Source organism: Lepidochelys olivacea, assembly GCF_965140295.1.
Source record: "Lepidochelys olivacea isolate rLepOli2 genome assembly, chromosome: 5".
Lineage (NCBI taxonomy): Eukaryota > Metazoa > Chordata > Testudines > Cheloniidae > Lepidochelys > Lepidochelys olivacea.
Window position 1 is genome coordinate 81,945,473 of NC_140415.1, and position 17,235 is coordinate 81,962,707.

At 37.9% G+C, this 17,235-nt stretch overlaps 1 protein-coding gene across 1 annotated transcript in view; it reads left to right on the forward strand.

Moving 5' to 3' along the window:
- SLC12A2 (solute carrier family 12 member 2) overlaps positions 1 to 17,235 on the forward strand; it is a 101,388-nt gene that overhangs the window by 59,845 nt on the left and 24,308 nt on the right. Inside the window, exons 11-15 of the mRNA XM_084629696.1 lie at positions 5,291 to 5,398; positions 7,976 to 8,099; positions 10,445 to 10,546; positions 13,712 to 13,867; positions 15,250 to 15,349. Coding sequence (XP_084485822.1) covers positions 5,291 to 5,398; positions 7,976 to 8,099; positions 10,445 to 10,546; positions 13,712 to 13,867; positions 15,250 to 15,349 — 590 coding nt within the window. The remainder of the gene's footprint in view (positions 1 to 5,290; positions 5,399 to 7,975; positions 8,100 to 10,444; positions 10,547 to 13,711; positions 13,868 to 15,249; positions 15,350 to 17,235) is intronic.

The window sequence follows — 17,235 nt, forward strand, 5'->3', positions numbered from 1 at the left end:
TCGTCCATTGCCCCTGACTCCCCACAAGCCTTTGCACTGCTTCTGACAGGTGCTGTTCTGTATTGTAAATTAAATTAATTAGGCAAAGTTCTGTATTAATATGCCGAGTAAGGAATCTTTGCCCCACCCCCCCCAAATTATCAGAATCTTTTTGTCTGTATTGTTACACACATACTTGCTGACAAATCTTTTGAAATCAATTACCAAAATAAGTATAACTGGCATGATTATATTGTGTTGTTTTGATAAATAAAATATGCAGAGTTTTGCAGAATTTTTTATTTTTGGGAAAGAATTCCTCCAGGAGTATAATAGACAGTACACAAATGTAGGTAGATCACAGCTTGGAAAGTGAACAGAAAATAGAAATTTAGAACAGAATTATATTGAATGCCTGAAGATGTGGTAGACTGAAGGCCCTTGAATGGCAAAACAATTTAAACTGGATGGAAAGAAATATGAAGGTAGAGGTGATCAGCCTTTGTTAGTAGATTCCCTCCCACATAAACCTCTGGATCAAGTTTAACCTTAATACTGACTATCCTGGGTTTGTGCAATGCTTGTTTCCTTGACGATTAAGCATTCTTGTAAGGGTTGTGTTTTTTTTTTTTTTGTCTCTAAGTTACTTGATATGAACTTTCAACCTTTCAAACTTTCAACCAGCTTAAAATAGTGATTTTACAGAATGTGATTGTTTCAGTATTACATCTGTAGTTAGTTTTTGTGATGGTAAATAAACTGAATCCCAATCATATGTGGTGTACAGCTTCATCCCTTCCATACAAGAATTTGAATATTTCAAGACAATTCAAAGTGCCTAGTAACACAGTAGGAAAATTAATAAATTTGCTAATATATCAGCAGTCATTTTTCAATATGTTTAAGACTTCTCTGTCATCCTTACCAGTAAATATATTGGAGTTTCAAAAGTGAGATGCTTGATCTTTAATAAAATGATTATTTTAATCTTTTTTTCTATAATGTAGAAACTCACATCTGTAAATCCTCTATTGTTTCTCTAACCTATTTGCTGCAATATTTATTCCATCAGCTTTCTTTTCCATGCAATCTTTTCCATGCAATTTCTTTTCCATGCCTAAACTCCATTTTCTGAGATCAAGTGATAATTTGTGTTCTAGAACCAAGTTTTTCTAATTTCATAACAGCTAAAGTGTCTTCCAAAGCAAGTAATGACCCTTACAGTAATTTTATGACTTGTGGGAGCATGGCAGTTTCATTACTTTGTAATCAAATTGCATTTGAACTTCAAGAACATATAGCTATAATTAACACGTGCTTATATATAAAACATACCTGATAAGTGTACATTAAAATATGCACAATGCATGAAGATTTTTTTAGTTTCATTTCTTCCTTTAAACAATGAACTATTACGGGAGGTGTTTCTAGTCTTCATCATAAATTATGAATGTAAAAACAATCTGTACACTTGGACACAGTGTTAAAATTTGAAACAGATTTCCTTCCCCACCCCACTGCTCCCCTGGTCACTAAACTAGGGTAAGGTTTCTAGGATGAAAAAAGTATTCATTCAGTGCAAGTGATGAATGGTCTCATTCTGACATTGATATTGTGTTTGAAAGGTACAAATGTTGGGTTTCGCCCAGTGACTGAAAATGCCAATCAGATTTTCAAGATGTTATCAAAGGTACAATAGTCTGTCTGTCTTCAACTGGTCTCAGTCTGTCTTATGCACAGAACAGTAGCTCCAGTGTTAAGTTGTAACCATTCTTAAATATGTAGTTTCACATCTTAGTTTCCTTAGGCATTATTGTATACCAGTGTGAGAGAACATACAGGACAAAAAGTTCCTGACTTGTTTACATTGTCACTTGTAATTTTTTGTGAGGTGTCATGACTGAAGAGGCCTTTAAAGTAGCATCTTTGCCATAATTAACAAGAATTTCAAAAGAGTTTATTAAAATCTTTGTATCATAAAGAGCCATTGGAATGAAATTAGCTGTTTGTTATATCTCTTGTTTAGAAGTATTGTATGACCTACTATAATGAAAGAAATATATAAATGAGCTCCTGTAAAAAAGCAATCTCTTGGGGGAAGGAAAAAGCTGTTGTGTTTACCAAACTGTGGCCATATACTGGAGAGTAACTTGAGATCCAGCCAAAATGCCAGACCTCTGGTACAATCTGAAGATTTCAAGGGCAGCACATGAAAGATGGCTGATTTAACAGCACTGCATCTTGGAAATCCTCCATTAAGCAGTCATGTCACAGGAGGATGTATATTATATTCATCTACAAATGGAAAGATTACATGTTAACACGGAATTATTTCTAACTATGGGCAGATTTCTTTTCCATGACCTATTCATTGAAAATATTCCTTATTTGTCTGAGATTGCAAACAGTATACTAATTGTGATGATGGCCTCTTTATTTAATGTAGATACTTGATCTATTAGAACTAAGTTGAAACTGCAAACTTAAAATGTTAGGCATCATACAGCTATTGGGTAGAGACTAACTGTTGGTCACTAACAATCTGTTTAAGCAATCATAATGCATAGTTAGTGCAATTAACAAACAACTTAAATTTACTCAAAAAGAATCCTTTGCATTGAGGATATATGGAGCTAGCAAAAGTTTATTTTTCTCACATGGTACCAAAGTGTGTGTCTTTAGATTTACTCCTTTCTTTTCAGCTGTAAATACTGAGTTTTACCTTGTTTGCTATCTTCTGTGTTTTTATCTTTAATGCGCTGTAATAACTATCACATCTTTATTTTAAACTGAGTAGCATTTGCCTAACTAAAAACAAGTTCTGGTAATCTTCTAGTCTTCTGTTAGGTAACATCCTAGTAGCATCTCCTTACTTGTCTTCCTGATTAGGTACTGAAGCTTTTTGTTATACATTCCCTCTTTTACCATACTAGGACATAACTTATCTCTCAGTGAGCATTCTAGCTGCAGTGACTAGGAAGCAGAGAGGTGCACATGCTCCTCACTCTCTCTTGATAAAATTCCAGGCTGTATTCTTGGGTTTTTTTTTTTTTTTTGGCCACCTTTCCTGAAAGTATAATCTTTGCTTGGTCCTCTACTACTTTTATTTCTAGCCCTATTTCTTTGAAGAAAGATGGAAGAATTGAAAGACAAAAAGAAGGAAGATTAATTAGAGGCACTTACCAAAGTGCACAATTCAAGAAGGATGTTTATAAATTGGAGATGGTTCTGAGAAGAGCCACGAGACAGATTGAAAGAATTGGAAAATGTGCCATATGATGATAAACTCAAGAAACTCAATCTATTTAGCTTAACAAAGAGAAGGTTAAGGGGTGATTCAGCCTGTAAGTACCTATATGGGGAACAAATGTTTGAAGATGCAATCCAGCAGATGAAGGCATATCAATATCTAATGGCTGGAAACTGAAGCTAGGCAAATTCAGATTGGAAATAAGGTGCAATTTTTTTTTTAACAGTGAGGGTAATGAACCATTGGAAAAATACACCAAAGGTTGTGGTGGATTCTCCATCAATGACCATTTTTAAACCAAGATTGGATTTTTTTTTTTTTTTTTTTAACATAAATGCTCTAGTTCAAACAAGAATTGTTTCAAGGAAGTTCTATGCCCTGTGTTATGCAGGAGAGCAGATTAGATTATCACAGTGGTCCCTTCTGGTCTTTAGAATCTATGAAATAAATGTTTGCAAGAAAATGTTGGACCATCCACAGATATTGCAAGCTCCTGGACCTGGGAGGGAAATAATTTTTGTCTCCTCTGTCAGACTGGACCTCATATAGTTAAAACACTGGATTGCTGAAGCTCTAATGAACACCAGCAACTGGGAGTGGATCTCATGGCCACGTTAGTACTGTTCTTTCCTCCAGCAAACTAAGTATTAGATCCATTGACATTTAGGGATTCTTATTTTCTCTTCCTTCCCCTTTCCACCAAATAACAGACCCCAGAGCCCTAGGAAATCAGACCTTTGGGGAGTGGTTTTTGTTTTTTCCTTCTCTATTCTTATTTCTCACGAGAAAGGGGAAGCCTGAATTTATACTTTCTCCTCCATCCAAGTTTAAGTACCACAGGACTAGGGCTTTTTCTTAGTTCTGCTTGGTTTTCTCTCTCAGGCCATATAAGTGAGGCTCTAATTCTTTCACTCCTCAGTCAGACTTCCCTGTAATTTTTTGGCTTTTTTTTTTCTATTGGCCTTCCATATATGGGGTGGGGAGGTGGGGATTTGTGTGCCTAACTGCTTGCTACTGCTAGTCATAACACTCCTCTATTAGCTACTATGACAACTTGATTTCTTTCCCATACAGCACCTGGGCCCTCTTTTTTTTTTTTTTTTTTTTAGTGTCTTCTCTGTTTCTGCTAATTGCGTGTTCCTCTAGCCTTAGGTGGAAAACGCCGTTTGTTCAGTCTTACGGACAAGTATCCTTCCACAAACCAACCTTCTTCCTTTTAAACAGTTCTTCCCCCTAGCTTCTAGCAGCTGTGTAAGCAGGGATGATCTTCCTGAGAAGGGTGGGGATAATTTCCATGAGGAAGAGTCTAACTGAAAGTTTCCCTATTTATCAATTTTAAGAGGTTCAGTCTCCAGGATGCTGGTCACCTTCCAGGTGTAGCTTCCACAGTCTAAAATCTGAGACTAATATTAGGGAGAGCTCTTCAACAATGCGACTTTCTCTTCCTCAGGATGTTAGGTATCAGAAATTTCTGTCAAATGGACAACATTTCTATGTCTGAAGCCACACCTTATAAAATACAGTATTTTATAAACAGCTAAAATACTTCTCTTAAAATTGCATTCTCTTTTGACTTATGATTGCTCTTATTGATGTAACTAATAGGAAAGTGAATTCTTTCCTTAGACCATTAATGAGACATTTTTTGATGCACTTAAGATTGGCATGCAGGTAAATTTGACCCACCAGATTCTCTAGCTGCAGAGCTCAGACTTGGTTGAACAGAGCAGCTAACAGTCTGTTTTAAGAAATCATACATATGACTTAAAAAAAAAAAAAAGAGTTGGAATAAAAAAGCCAGCGTATACTGTCCTGTAATATTCTCCATACTTTGAACGGTAAATGGTATTTGAAAAAATCTAGGAGTTGCAGAAGTAAGAGACAAAATTCTACAGACAGTGTTGAGTGAATTGTAACAGTTCTGAAGGCATTCAACTAAACATTTGTCTACATAATTTTAGTTTTTTTATTAAAATTGTTTTATTTAGAGGGAGATGTTTGTTCAGTCCATTCTGTTTGGTACATGTAAAATAAATTAAAATGTTTATATCCTGCTTTCAGGTAATGAGCATGGTATCAGGATTTGCACCATTGATTTCTGCTGGCATCTTTTCAGCCACCCTTTCTTCCGCATTGGCATCTTTAGTGAGTGCACCTAAGATTTTTCAGGTAAGCTGATATAATGTCTTTGTTTCATAACAAAAGAACTTGAATCAGTTTTAAATTGGAATATTGGGAACAGGGAACTTTTGTATATTAGTGTCTTGATTCATATCACTTGAGATTCCTCTGTAGTGATTCATTCCTGTGCCCACCTCTGCTGGTGTCAAAGCTTGCCAAGAAGCAACAGACTCAATTTGACTTCATTCTTAACAGTTTCACTGCCCACTGAACTCTGAATAGCAGCAGTTAAAACTGACAACAGTGTGGTCATTTTCCACTCTGTTGTAGTGTGACAAAGTTCTAAGTAAGGCTGAGTTGTTACAGATATTTTTAGTAAAAGTCAGGGACAGGTCATGGAAAATAACAGCTCATCACCTGTCCCTGACTTTTACTAAAAATATCCCTGACAAAAGGGGTAGGTGGGTTCAGCACTCACTGCTGCTGGGGCTCCCATGTTCCCTACTAATGTCATGGGTGTGAGCTCCAGGGTCCACCTACCCCTGGGGCTGGGCTGCTGCGGGGTGCCCTTACCCCAGGCAACTGACAGCTGCAGGGTCCCCCAGCCACTGGCCCTGGTTGCAACCACTGGGCAGCTGCAAGGGGTCCACCTGCCAGCGGCTGGGCAGCTGCGTGGGCAGGGCTGGCTGGGAGCTTCAGTCCCAGGGCAGAAAATGTCATGGAGGTCAGTGGAAATCTCTGGTTCCGTGACATAATCGTAGCCTTAAGTTATGAGCAGCAGCAGAGGCAATGGACCTGTCTGCACAGACTCTCTGGAAGAAAGCACTACACAAAACCTTCAAAATGTGACCTGAAATTTTTTTAGCAACCAGATGGGCTAAAAAATGAAGGTTTCAATTCTGCAGAAGCTCTTGACACTTGCTTGGGAAAGAATCCTGCTTACCACAGCTCAGTGGTATATTCAAGGTCAGCTTAAAATGTCCTATTGTTGAAAAGCAAGGTAAACTGTTAAGAAGCAACCAAAGATTAATGTGTTTGATCTAGAAGTTAAGGAAAAAATATTGCCACAATGAGATCTTATGCAGATTTGTGGTGCTGCTGATCATATGCAGCCTCTTCCATATGAGTATAGGGCCCTTAAAGTTTTAGACTTCAAGATAAATTGGAAAGCTTTTACCTGCCAAGACTTAAGCCCAGAGTTGTTTACTATGCAGTAAGTGATGACGTAATTATTTTACAGTGCAGAGTTTTGTATTCAGTTTACTGCTTTAGGTGGTGATAGTGTTGGCTGTCCTTGCATTGAGGCCATGGATTGAATTGGTTAAGAGGTTGTCACTTGTTGGTGGTTCGACTAGGTCAGAGCTAAGGGAATGTTGCTTGGCAATATGGAGTGGTTTATTCCGCTCTTTGCTGTACCTTTTCTGTGGATAGAGAAGCTGATAGTTTGACTCCTTTTAGTGAGCACTAAATTAATTTTTAATGCTGTTGGTAGTTGCATATCCTCCATATCTACTGATGGTTCCTTTTTGGAGCTAATGCACTGCAGTTAGTTGCAATTCAGAATGCTTAAAGATATTGTAACAATAACTGAGTAAAATTGTAGAGTTTGTAAAACTTATTTCCCAGGGAACTTTTATACCAAACACTCAGCAAGACTGTGAAATGGGTATTGTATATCTTTTTATAAATGACTTCACACTTGATTAGTTGCTGGAGCTGAAAGGTCCTGTTTTGGTACACATTTTTTCCTCTCACTTGTGGTGTTGAGGTATGTAATAAAGGGCTCTGTGGGGTGTGTTTTTTTTATTTTTTCCCAGAGTTAAATATAATGCCCCATCCAGCTGTGTGTGTGTAATAACTACAGTTTTGTTACTGTAGGAATGCTTCATGTTTGAGGATCATGCGAGGATACCATACACTTAAAAACAAAAACAAACAAACAAAAACCCCAAACCCAAGAACCCTGCAGCAGGAAGCCAGATAGCGAAGGAGGATAAGAAAGGTTTGACAGAAAAGCACTACAGTAAAGCAGAGAGAGAGAGAGTAGCTTTGAGAATATTTTCCATATCTTGATGAAATTCCTGGTTCAGTATTTAAAAAAAAAAAAAAAGATTAATTTTGTGACTTTTTTTACTGCTGTCCCGTGACAAATGTCAGTGATTTACAAAAGAGAAAATATTATCCTCATTGTATTGATAGAGGTGAAAACTCAGGAATGGTCACTTGCTCTAAGCCCTGGTTTACACGGGGGGGAAACAATCTAAGTTACGCAACTTGAGCTACGTGAATAACGTAGCTGAAGTCGACGTACTTAGATTGACTTATCAAGGTGAAGACATCACGGTGAGTCAACTGCTGCTGCTCCCCCGTCGACTCTGCCTGCGCCTCTCGCGATAAATCGATCCGCGCTGGATCGATCGCTGCCCGCCGATCCGGCGGGTAGTGAAGTCATACCCTAAGATCACACAGTAATGCAAAGGCAGAGTAAAGAATAGTCAGCATGTCCTGACACCCAACCCCGTGCTCTAACTAGACAACACTAGCCCTCATTGAATGCATTAGTGTGTATCTCATGTAAAATTTATCTTAATTAAACCTTGCTAACTTTTGTATTTTCTTTCTTAGGCTTTATGCAAGGACAATATCTATCCAGGTCTTCTCATGTTTGCTAAAGGCTATGGGAAGAACAATGAACCATTACGAGGATATATTCTGACTTTCTTGATTGCTCTTGGATTCATATTAATTGGTTAGTTAATTTAAATTGGAGTAAAAAATTTTGAATGCATTCTTTTTGTGCTGTAAAATGCTGTACTGTCTTTTGCTTGGATGACAGGGTCCATGGAGTCTTGGAGATAGAATTTTATTTTAAAAATTTTTGGTGTTGGCTTGTTTGGAAACCTGTTCAGTGGATGGAGTTTGAGGATTGTTCTCCCACATATTCGGAAGTTACTTCAGATTCATCTCAGGGCTTGTCTTCACTACTGGGGAGATCGATGCTGCTGCAATCAATGCAGCTGGTGTGGATTTAGCGGGTCTTCCACTAAATCGATAGTAGAGTGCTCTCCGGTCAACTCCAGTACTCCAGCTGCCTGAGAAGAGTAAGGGAAGTTGATGGGAGAGCATCTCCTGTCGACGCAGTGCAGTGAAGACACCACGGTAAGTCGACCTAAGCTATGTTGACGCCAGTTGCGTTATTCATGTAGCTGGAGTAGCGTAACTTAGGTCAACTTACCCTGGTAGTGGAGACAAGGCCTCAGTCTCAACTAGTGTGGGAAGGTAACAGTTAATATTCAGACTTTTAGCTAATCAGATTTTTCTTTTAATCCTTTCCCAACCCTATTGTATTGACTTCTTATTCATTAGTCTACTATAGAGAGCTGTTGTATGAAGTGAAAGCTTTTTATATTTATTTACAGATTTTTAATACATACATACATACATACATACTAGACAGTAAAACATCACTAATCTGTGCTTGTGTAAGGGGCAAGCTTGCACAAATAGAGGACTTTAAAATTTGCTCTCCACTGAACCACTGAAGTGCAAGATTCTCCTGGTGCTGCCAGAGGTGGGGGCCAGCCCAGGTAATAACACATTCCTTGCAGGGCAGATAGAAGATCTTCCACATCATCCTCTAGCCCCTTCCAGGACTGCTTATGTTAAAAACTGTTGCTGTTACTCTTACGTCTTCCCCATCTTGCTTATTCTGCATTTTTGAGGGCTGTTGGAGGAAGGAAAGACCAAGTTATCACTGCTGCCACATGTGGTCTGGCGGTTTCATTAGAATGAAGAGGGTCCTAGTAGACTAAAGTGTCATGTTCTTGAATAGCTGTATTTTTTATTTCAGTCCTTCGTGGTCGTGGGAAATGACTAGTGATAGCTACTACTACTGCTTTCTATCCAGGTGAAAAGGAGAGCCCTACTCTTCCACCTCCTAATCCTTTTAGGAGGGAAAAGGGCGGGGAGGGGAGTGAGTTTTCTTCTCTGTGCAGAGGAGGACAGAGGCTGCATCCCTCTCTGTCTGTCTGCAGTTGCACTGAGACGAGTTACAGGGAGCCTAGATGGTGCGTCTCAAATTCCAAACCTCTACTTGAATCTGCCAAGACCCTCTTTACTCTTGGGACAGCCTCAACAGTTGCAGAAGGAAGGATATCCCCTCCCCGCACCGCACATGCCCGCACACACATACGCCATTAAAGGGTCACATCAGCAGTAACAGTAACAGCCTTGCTTCAGTCTTCTGTTAAGGTGGGAGTCAGGCAAATATTCTTCTCCATTTGCCCACAGGTATATGATTTCACCTGTTATAGCTCCCACAGACCTCTGTTAAACTGCAATCTGTCTCCCTCTCACATTCCAACACTACTGCAGACTAATGAAAACTTAATATTCATGGGCTAATTGTGTAATTCTTGAAAAAAATGTAAATAACCTGAATTAGCAAACAGTGTAGTCAGATAGCAAACAAAATTTGACTTAAAAAAACTTTGGTACTCCTTGAATGTCTGCAAATTAAATAGGGAATATTTTAAACAAATGTCTGCTGCACATTAATTGATCACAAAGAATTGTAACTCACATTGAAAGTTTTGAAACATTTAAATTCAAAGTTTATCGTGATTCTGTGAGAAAATAAAACTGAGACTAAACTTATTTCTTTGACTGTGTCTGAGGAAGAGAGAGGTAAATGATTAGACTAGACTTTATCAAGGTATAATTGAACATATTAATATTTGGACTCTTAAACTGAGAGAACAGATTTTCTAGAAATCTCCTTAAAAAGTGAGTGTGGCTGGAAACACAAGGGTGATGGTGATTTTTGGTGGCAGAACAGGCTATTTCTGAAGCAGATTTTAGTTTTATGTGTTTGTTTTTTCTCTGTAGTAGTTGAAATGATTGCAGAGAAATTGTTTAGAGCAGTTTATGGTATTAGACCATTATATAGATCTGAATTAAAATAAAATGTGTTAACAAATCTACTGTTTCCACTAGAGAGAAGGAGGCCCTTGTTGCAAACTTTTGGCCCTGGGATTTTTAAAGCAGTTTGATAACAAGCTTAATAACTATTTGTTTTTCTTTGTGTTTTTACAGCTGAATTGAATGTCATTGCTCCAATAATCTCCAACTTCTTCTTGGCTTCATATGCCTTAATTAATTTCTCTGTATTCCATGCCTCACTTGCAAAATCTCCAGGTAGGAATTTCATATTTGGGGGTTTAACACATTTTAAAGCTACTGTAGAAACAAAGTATTCCTGCATAGAAGTTATTAATTTAATAATTCAATAATTTAATAAAATAAACTTAGAAAAATTACTAGACTAGCCGAATCAAACCCCCACCTAAGGCTGACACTAGAGCAGCCTCTTTGGTAACTATGGGAGGCTCGTATCAGAGTGGTAGCTGTGTTAGTCTGGATCTGTAAAAGTGGCAAAGAGTCCTGTGGCACCTTATAGACTAACAGACGTATTGGAGCATAAGCTTTCGTGGGTGAATACGCACTTCGTCTGATGCATATGGGAGGCTTGTGGTTGTAGCCGTCACAGCTTGGGAACCTGAGTAAGATGTCTTTTCCTCCTAATAATCTTTCCAACAACTAATTCTAAGCCATGTGTGTGGGTGCAGTATGTAAAATGTGACGAGAACTTTGATTTTTGTTCCTCCGTTTGTTTTGAAAACTCTGGTTTAAGGACTAAGGCCAGGATTTTCAAAAAATGGGTGCTTTAAGTTAGGAGCATAAGGGCTTGTTTACATGGAGGATTTAGTCCACACTAACATTACTGAGTACACACTTGAATGACCTATGTCCACATGATGCAAAGGTTTAAAGCATACTAACTGGTCAGTTAATATGTATTCTATAATCCACTAACTCAATATGCAGTGAATTTATGTTCATGTGCACACATCACTCATTCTCATTAGATTGGCAGGCTACCCACTGCTATCCCATGCTGCTTTGCATGATGCCAGAACTGACCTATCTGTGTGTTCTCTGTTGCTCATGTAGAACAGATATCACCTTCCAGTTCAAATACTGGCACAAGGCCAAGACCTGTCCATTTGCTCCTGGTGTTCTATACCTCCGCATTCTGGCAGTACTGTTGTTGCTATCATTGCACAAAGTCCCAGCCATGTAGACACTGATACATATTGAATCAGAAAACAATTGACTCTGTGTATGCAGTCAGTGCTGCTTATGTAAAACACAGTGCGAATTAAACCCTGTGTATAGACATGGCCTATTTTCATGTTTAGGTTCTTGAATAACTGGCTTGAATTTTCTAATGTTCTGAATACCCGTCATATCTCCTTGACCTCTGAGAGTGCCCAGCTACTGCCTCATCTTAGCCTGAACTACAAAGGAGTAAAACTTCACTAGGCAAAGAGACTGGGACTCAGTCTCTAAGGGAACTGCCTTAAGGTCACACCTGGTTGTTATGGGGAGGGGAGAGAGAGAGAGTGAAACGCTGGCTCATTAAGCAGGTGATGAATGGAGTCAAGAGCTATGCCTGGGAACAAGGAAGCCATAAGAAAACTAAAGCCCTCAATGAGATAGGAAGGCCCTTCTAGGAAGGAGTGATGGTTTCTCCTAACAAAACATTGGACCAGGACTCGCTGTCCTTTAATTCCCTTCCATTGACACTGGGTGTCACTGGGGTTATGTGGTGATGCTGGTGGGAAGGGAGTTAAGCAATACTGGTGAAAAAATCCTGTTTGTAGAGACTACTTGCCCCTCAGGAAAATAATACCTTATGGTATTCTTATTTGTTTCCTTTGCCCCAGGGCTTAAAAATTGATGACCCTAATCGCAAGAAATACAGCAGCGAAGCTGTTACGCTTCAATTTTTATTTTATCTGTAACAAAAGTATTGCTATGCCATGCCTATAAAAGAATTTCATTCAACATAAATAGGAATTTCTATTTCAGTTTTTAGCCTACTGAGTTTAGGTTGGAGCCTTTTTTAAAAAGTCATCTTTGTTGTTTGGGGCCAAACTTATAAATGTTCAATAAGTTGCCTTCGATTTGTGTTTGCGCAACCTTGTGCGCATGTTTTTTATTCTATTGCTTATACACACAAGTGATGAAATTAATACGTTGAAAGCCCACATATATATGTAAATCCTATTTCTATTTACAATTGAGCCTGCTAAATTACATATATAAATAAGCAGCCATATTTTGAATTTTCTGTACGTCAAGCTGTATGGGTATATTCACTTCTGAAAGCATATGTGTAGATCACAAATGATGATGCAGTATTTGCAGGTTAGCCGTATTAAAAGACTAATATTCTTGGCAGAATTTGATTTTTATGTTTTCATAATTCATATGGACAAAATCAGTGTTTTATTTTTAAGCATATTATTTAATTTGTCAGTTGTGCAAAATCATGAGTTTTAAGCATTTTTCAATTTTTATCAATTCAAATTTTCAGTTGCAGGAATCTGGGGGTAGGGTCAGACTATTAACGACAGTAGACACAGATTCAAAAAGATAAAGCTTTGTAACCATTAAAACACAAATGCTCAACATCCTGTCGAAATACACAAAAAATGAATATCCTTACATCAAACTCTAAATTCTCAAGCAGTGTTCCTTATCTGTACATTTGATGATAATCAGTGGAAATATTTTTGTCAGTTTGTGTGTGTACAGTGAAATAGATGTTTACTGATATTTACCGATTTTAAAAATCTAATGCTTCCAAGCCTAAAGACACTCCATTAGTCACCGCTGTCTTTATAAGAATAGATGATCCTTATACCTCTTTCTGAACAGCCCGTCAGCAACTCATGGTGTCAAACTCTGGCAGCCTCAGTACTTCTCTTTGACAGTTACACTTTCTTCCTGAATGTGTCCGGCTATATGATATTTGTCCTTTTTCTTTCAATGCTCAGGAGTTGCTCTTATCCAAATAAATAAAAACATTAAAAGTAGTTAGCTTAACTGGAGTGATAATGCGGAACTGAAAGGATAGCACCCACTAACATGGCATGCAGTCATTTGCATTGTGATTCATGCTGTACCATCTTCTAAAGGTTATACTACAGAGCAAAAATCAAACTTGAGTAATGTATGGACTTCTGTGCCAAATACTCGCACTCACCAGATTGCTAGGAATATCTAGCACAGAAATAATGTCAAACTCCACCTTTTAAAAAGTGACCTATACTTGTCATATAATCATTTCTGCTCCTGTCCTTAATAACATAGATGAAGCTTTCTTTGAAATATTGCAAGAAGTTGTTGGATGAACTTTAAGGATAAATGTGTGCCAGAATTTTTAATATGTTTTTATGCTCGCGCTTTCTCTCTCTCAAATTTTTTAACTTCTCGTATTTGTGCTTTGATTAGGTTGGCGTCCTGCTTTTAAGTACTACAATATGTGGGTTTCTCTTGTTGGAGCGATTCTCTGCTGCATAGTGATGTTCGTCATTAATTGGTGGGCAGCATTGCTAACATATGTCATAGTCCTTGGACTCTATATTTATGTCACTTACAAGAAACCAGGTAGGTATGTGATTTTCAATTTTAAAAAAAATCTGGGCAAATTTGAGAAACTCTGATTACTTACTTTTGTTAAATGTTGTAGTTTTTTTGTATTTTAAATTTACAATTTTATTTGCACGGTTAATTACAGAAGAAACTCTATTCTCAATATAAGAGAGAAGCATCTCACATACATTAACTATATAGATTTGAAAGGTAATGTACTCGATCTGTCAAAGATAATTTGAGAGGAAGTAGTGTGTGCGTTTTGGAGGAGTTATGAGTAAGGCTACATTTTAGCCACCAGTATTTTTTAGTAAAAGTCATGGACAGGTCACGGGTAGTAAAAAAAAAAAAAAAAAAAAAAAATTTAAAGCCTGTCCATGACATTTACTATATGCCCCTAACTAAAATTTGAGCCGAGGGGCTGCTCTGGGGGATGGGACAGGACCCCCGCAGGCGCAGGGTGGAGCTCACAGGCTCCCCACCCAGTTCCGTGCCTCCCTGTAGCTTCTAGGGGGAGGGGTGGCTGGGGGGCTTCGCACGCTGCTCCCACCACAAGCACTGGCTCCACAGCTCCCATTGGCCAGGAACCACAGCCAATAGGAGCTTTGTGGGCAGCGCCTGTGGGAGTGGGAAGTGCGCAGAGCCCTCTGGCTAGGAGACACAGGGACATGCTGGTAGGAGCCCGTCCCGCAGGTAAGTGCCGCCCTTACCCCAGCCCTGAGCCCCCTCCCATACTTGTCCACACTCTGCTTTTGAGAATTGAAATTCTACTTAGTAGTTATTTAAATTATAAAAATTGGACTGCTTGCATGAGAACATGAAAGACCAGACTTCTATAGCTATTTAATTTTAGTAAACTCATTACACTGTAGGCATTCAATTTCTCTTAAACAGTGATAATCTAAAAGGATAGTTTCTTAACCCAAGTTTTTTCGTCATGATTTTAGTTTTAAATCAACAGACAAACTATGCTTACCTTGCTAAATTTTCCTTTTGCTGTAGAGTAGCATAGCTACAAAACCTATTTGTACAAAGATTTCATAGCTTTTGTCAAACACCATAGAATTCTTTGAAATAGGTCAGTTTAAGTAACTTCTAAATTTGACTGTATAATATGAAACGTCTAGTTATCTAGAAAACTTGATTTGATTACAGAATTATCCTCTTTACAGTAGAGTTTAACTGGTTTTTTTCCCTTAACTTAAACACAAGCTGGGTTTACTTTAGCCTGCTTTCAGTAGGAATATACTCTAATTTTAATTTGATTTTACCTAATTTTCAGTTGATGTTGGAGCTAAATAATCAGACACTAAATTTTTAGTTTGAGAAAATGGTTTATATTAGTCAAAATAACTTGTGGCATAATATTAAATTTTTTAAAACAAATCTTCCCACAGATGTGAACTGGGGATCCTCTACACAAGCCTTGACTTACCTAAGTGCACTGCAGCATTCTGTTCGTCTTACAGGCGTGGAAGACCATATAAAAAATTTCAGGTAACAGATATGCTCATGCTCGAGGCATAGTGTAGAAGTTAGAAAAATCTCTTTTCACTAAACTGTGCACTCAGCAAAACAGGGTTTTGATGCTTCCAGAATCCACAACTCTTTATCTGAAACTGTCTGTCTGGCTTTAAATCTCTAAGTCTAAGATATTCTAACACATGCTTGGATCTTGGGACAGGAACATCCATCACAAGGCTGTGTTTCAGCTTCCCTTTACTCCTGCCTCTGGCAGCATGTTCATTCTTGACAAAGACTGCAACAGCAACACAATCTTGGAGGATTTGCAGCCATGGGATGCAGAAATCTTGCTAATTCCTTGGAAATCTGCCCATATGTGAAGGGAGCATATAATGAGAAAATACTGTGTGATTTCAAGGTGGTAAGATTAGGATAATGGGAAAACTGACCTGAATAATTATCGTGGAACAAGCTCTTCTGCAATAGCTATTTTGGAATAGTTCCTTATGTGAAAACTATTCTGGAATAATTAGTATATTTCCATAGTGGAGTAACTATATTATGGAATAAAATGAGGAAAACAACATATATGTCTCTAACCTTTTTCTTGGAAATGACTCCACTGCAGTGGCTGAATTTTTTCAGAACAAATCAGCCTGACGTGGAAGGTTTCCCTAGTTATGGGGATGGAAATCAGCCTTACATGGAAAATGTCAGCCCAGACCGTTAATTTTGCAAAGGTATAAACTACTGAAAACTTAAGTCTTATAATGGGAAGTGTCAGGCAACCATACTAATAGGCAATCCTGCTAGTCTCATGAACGTGGTTTTATAAAATATTAAAATGACATGTCTCCCTGTGTGTTTAAGTTTCTGGTTACTTCACTGAAACGCTGTCATCACTGCTGAGCTAATATAGCTTAAAAAAATAAGTTGGCTACTATTTTGTGTTGTGTATAAACAACAAAATTGGCAGCTGAGTTTTGATTGTAAATTCTTTGTTACTGCTGAAGATGTAAGAGGCTTCTTAACTTATAAACTAAGATAATTTTGTAACTGTCAGCAATATGCAAACTGGATGAATTTGGCAGTGGAATTTGACTTTATACATCAATTTAGTTATCACTTAACTGCCTAGATCAAACGTTTATTTCCAAAAGTGGTTTCCTACTTGTGTTAATGTGAAGAGTGAACATACTTCTGCTAATGAGCAGGCCTTTAAGATTGGATTGGAAATACTTTTTATGATTTTGTTTTCTAGGGTAGGAAATAATTTTTCTTATTTCAAATGCTAATTAGTTTATAGTAGAGAATGTTTTGGTATTTAGAACAGTCAGTTATAAGACTGACTTGCCTTGGTATTAAAATGACTTGGTATTAAAATGACAACCCTTGTTGCTATTGGTTCTTTTAAACAAAAAGAAAAACCAAAAAACCCCCCCCGCCCAGACATTTGTTATGTCTTGGCAAGATTGAGACTTACCTACTTGTTTTGACTGGGGAAGCTTGCTGGTTTGTGGATGTAGTGATTGTATAAATATAGCTATCAAAATGAGGGCTAGCTAAATCTTTACGTCAGGGTTTCTGTGTATGAAAGTTAGAGAAAACAAACATTACTCCTTGTGCTGTGTTCCCTTTTTCCCCACAAAAGGGAAAATGAAAGGTGTTGACAAGTGATCTTATGACTCCTGTGCTGATAGGCATTCATATTTTTGTTTTCTTGTTCAATTACAATCCACTCTTCCTTATTCAGCAGGTTTAGTACCGGCCAGGTCACATCACTCATGCCAGACACTTCAGTAACTTGACAGAACGTTGGGCTTTATTGTCTGAATTTCTTTATTTTAACTTTTTTATTAAACATCTTGACTGTTTACGTAAAGAGAATCTGAAAGTTACAGATAAACAGAGTGATTTTT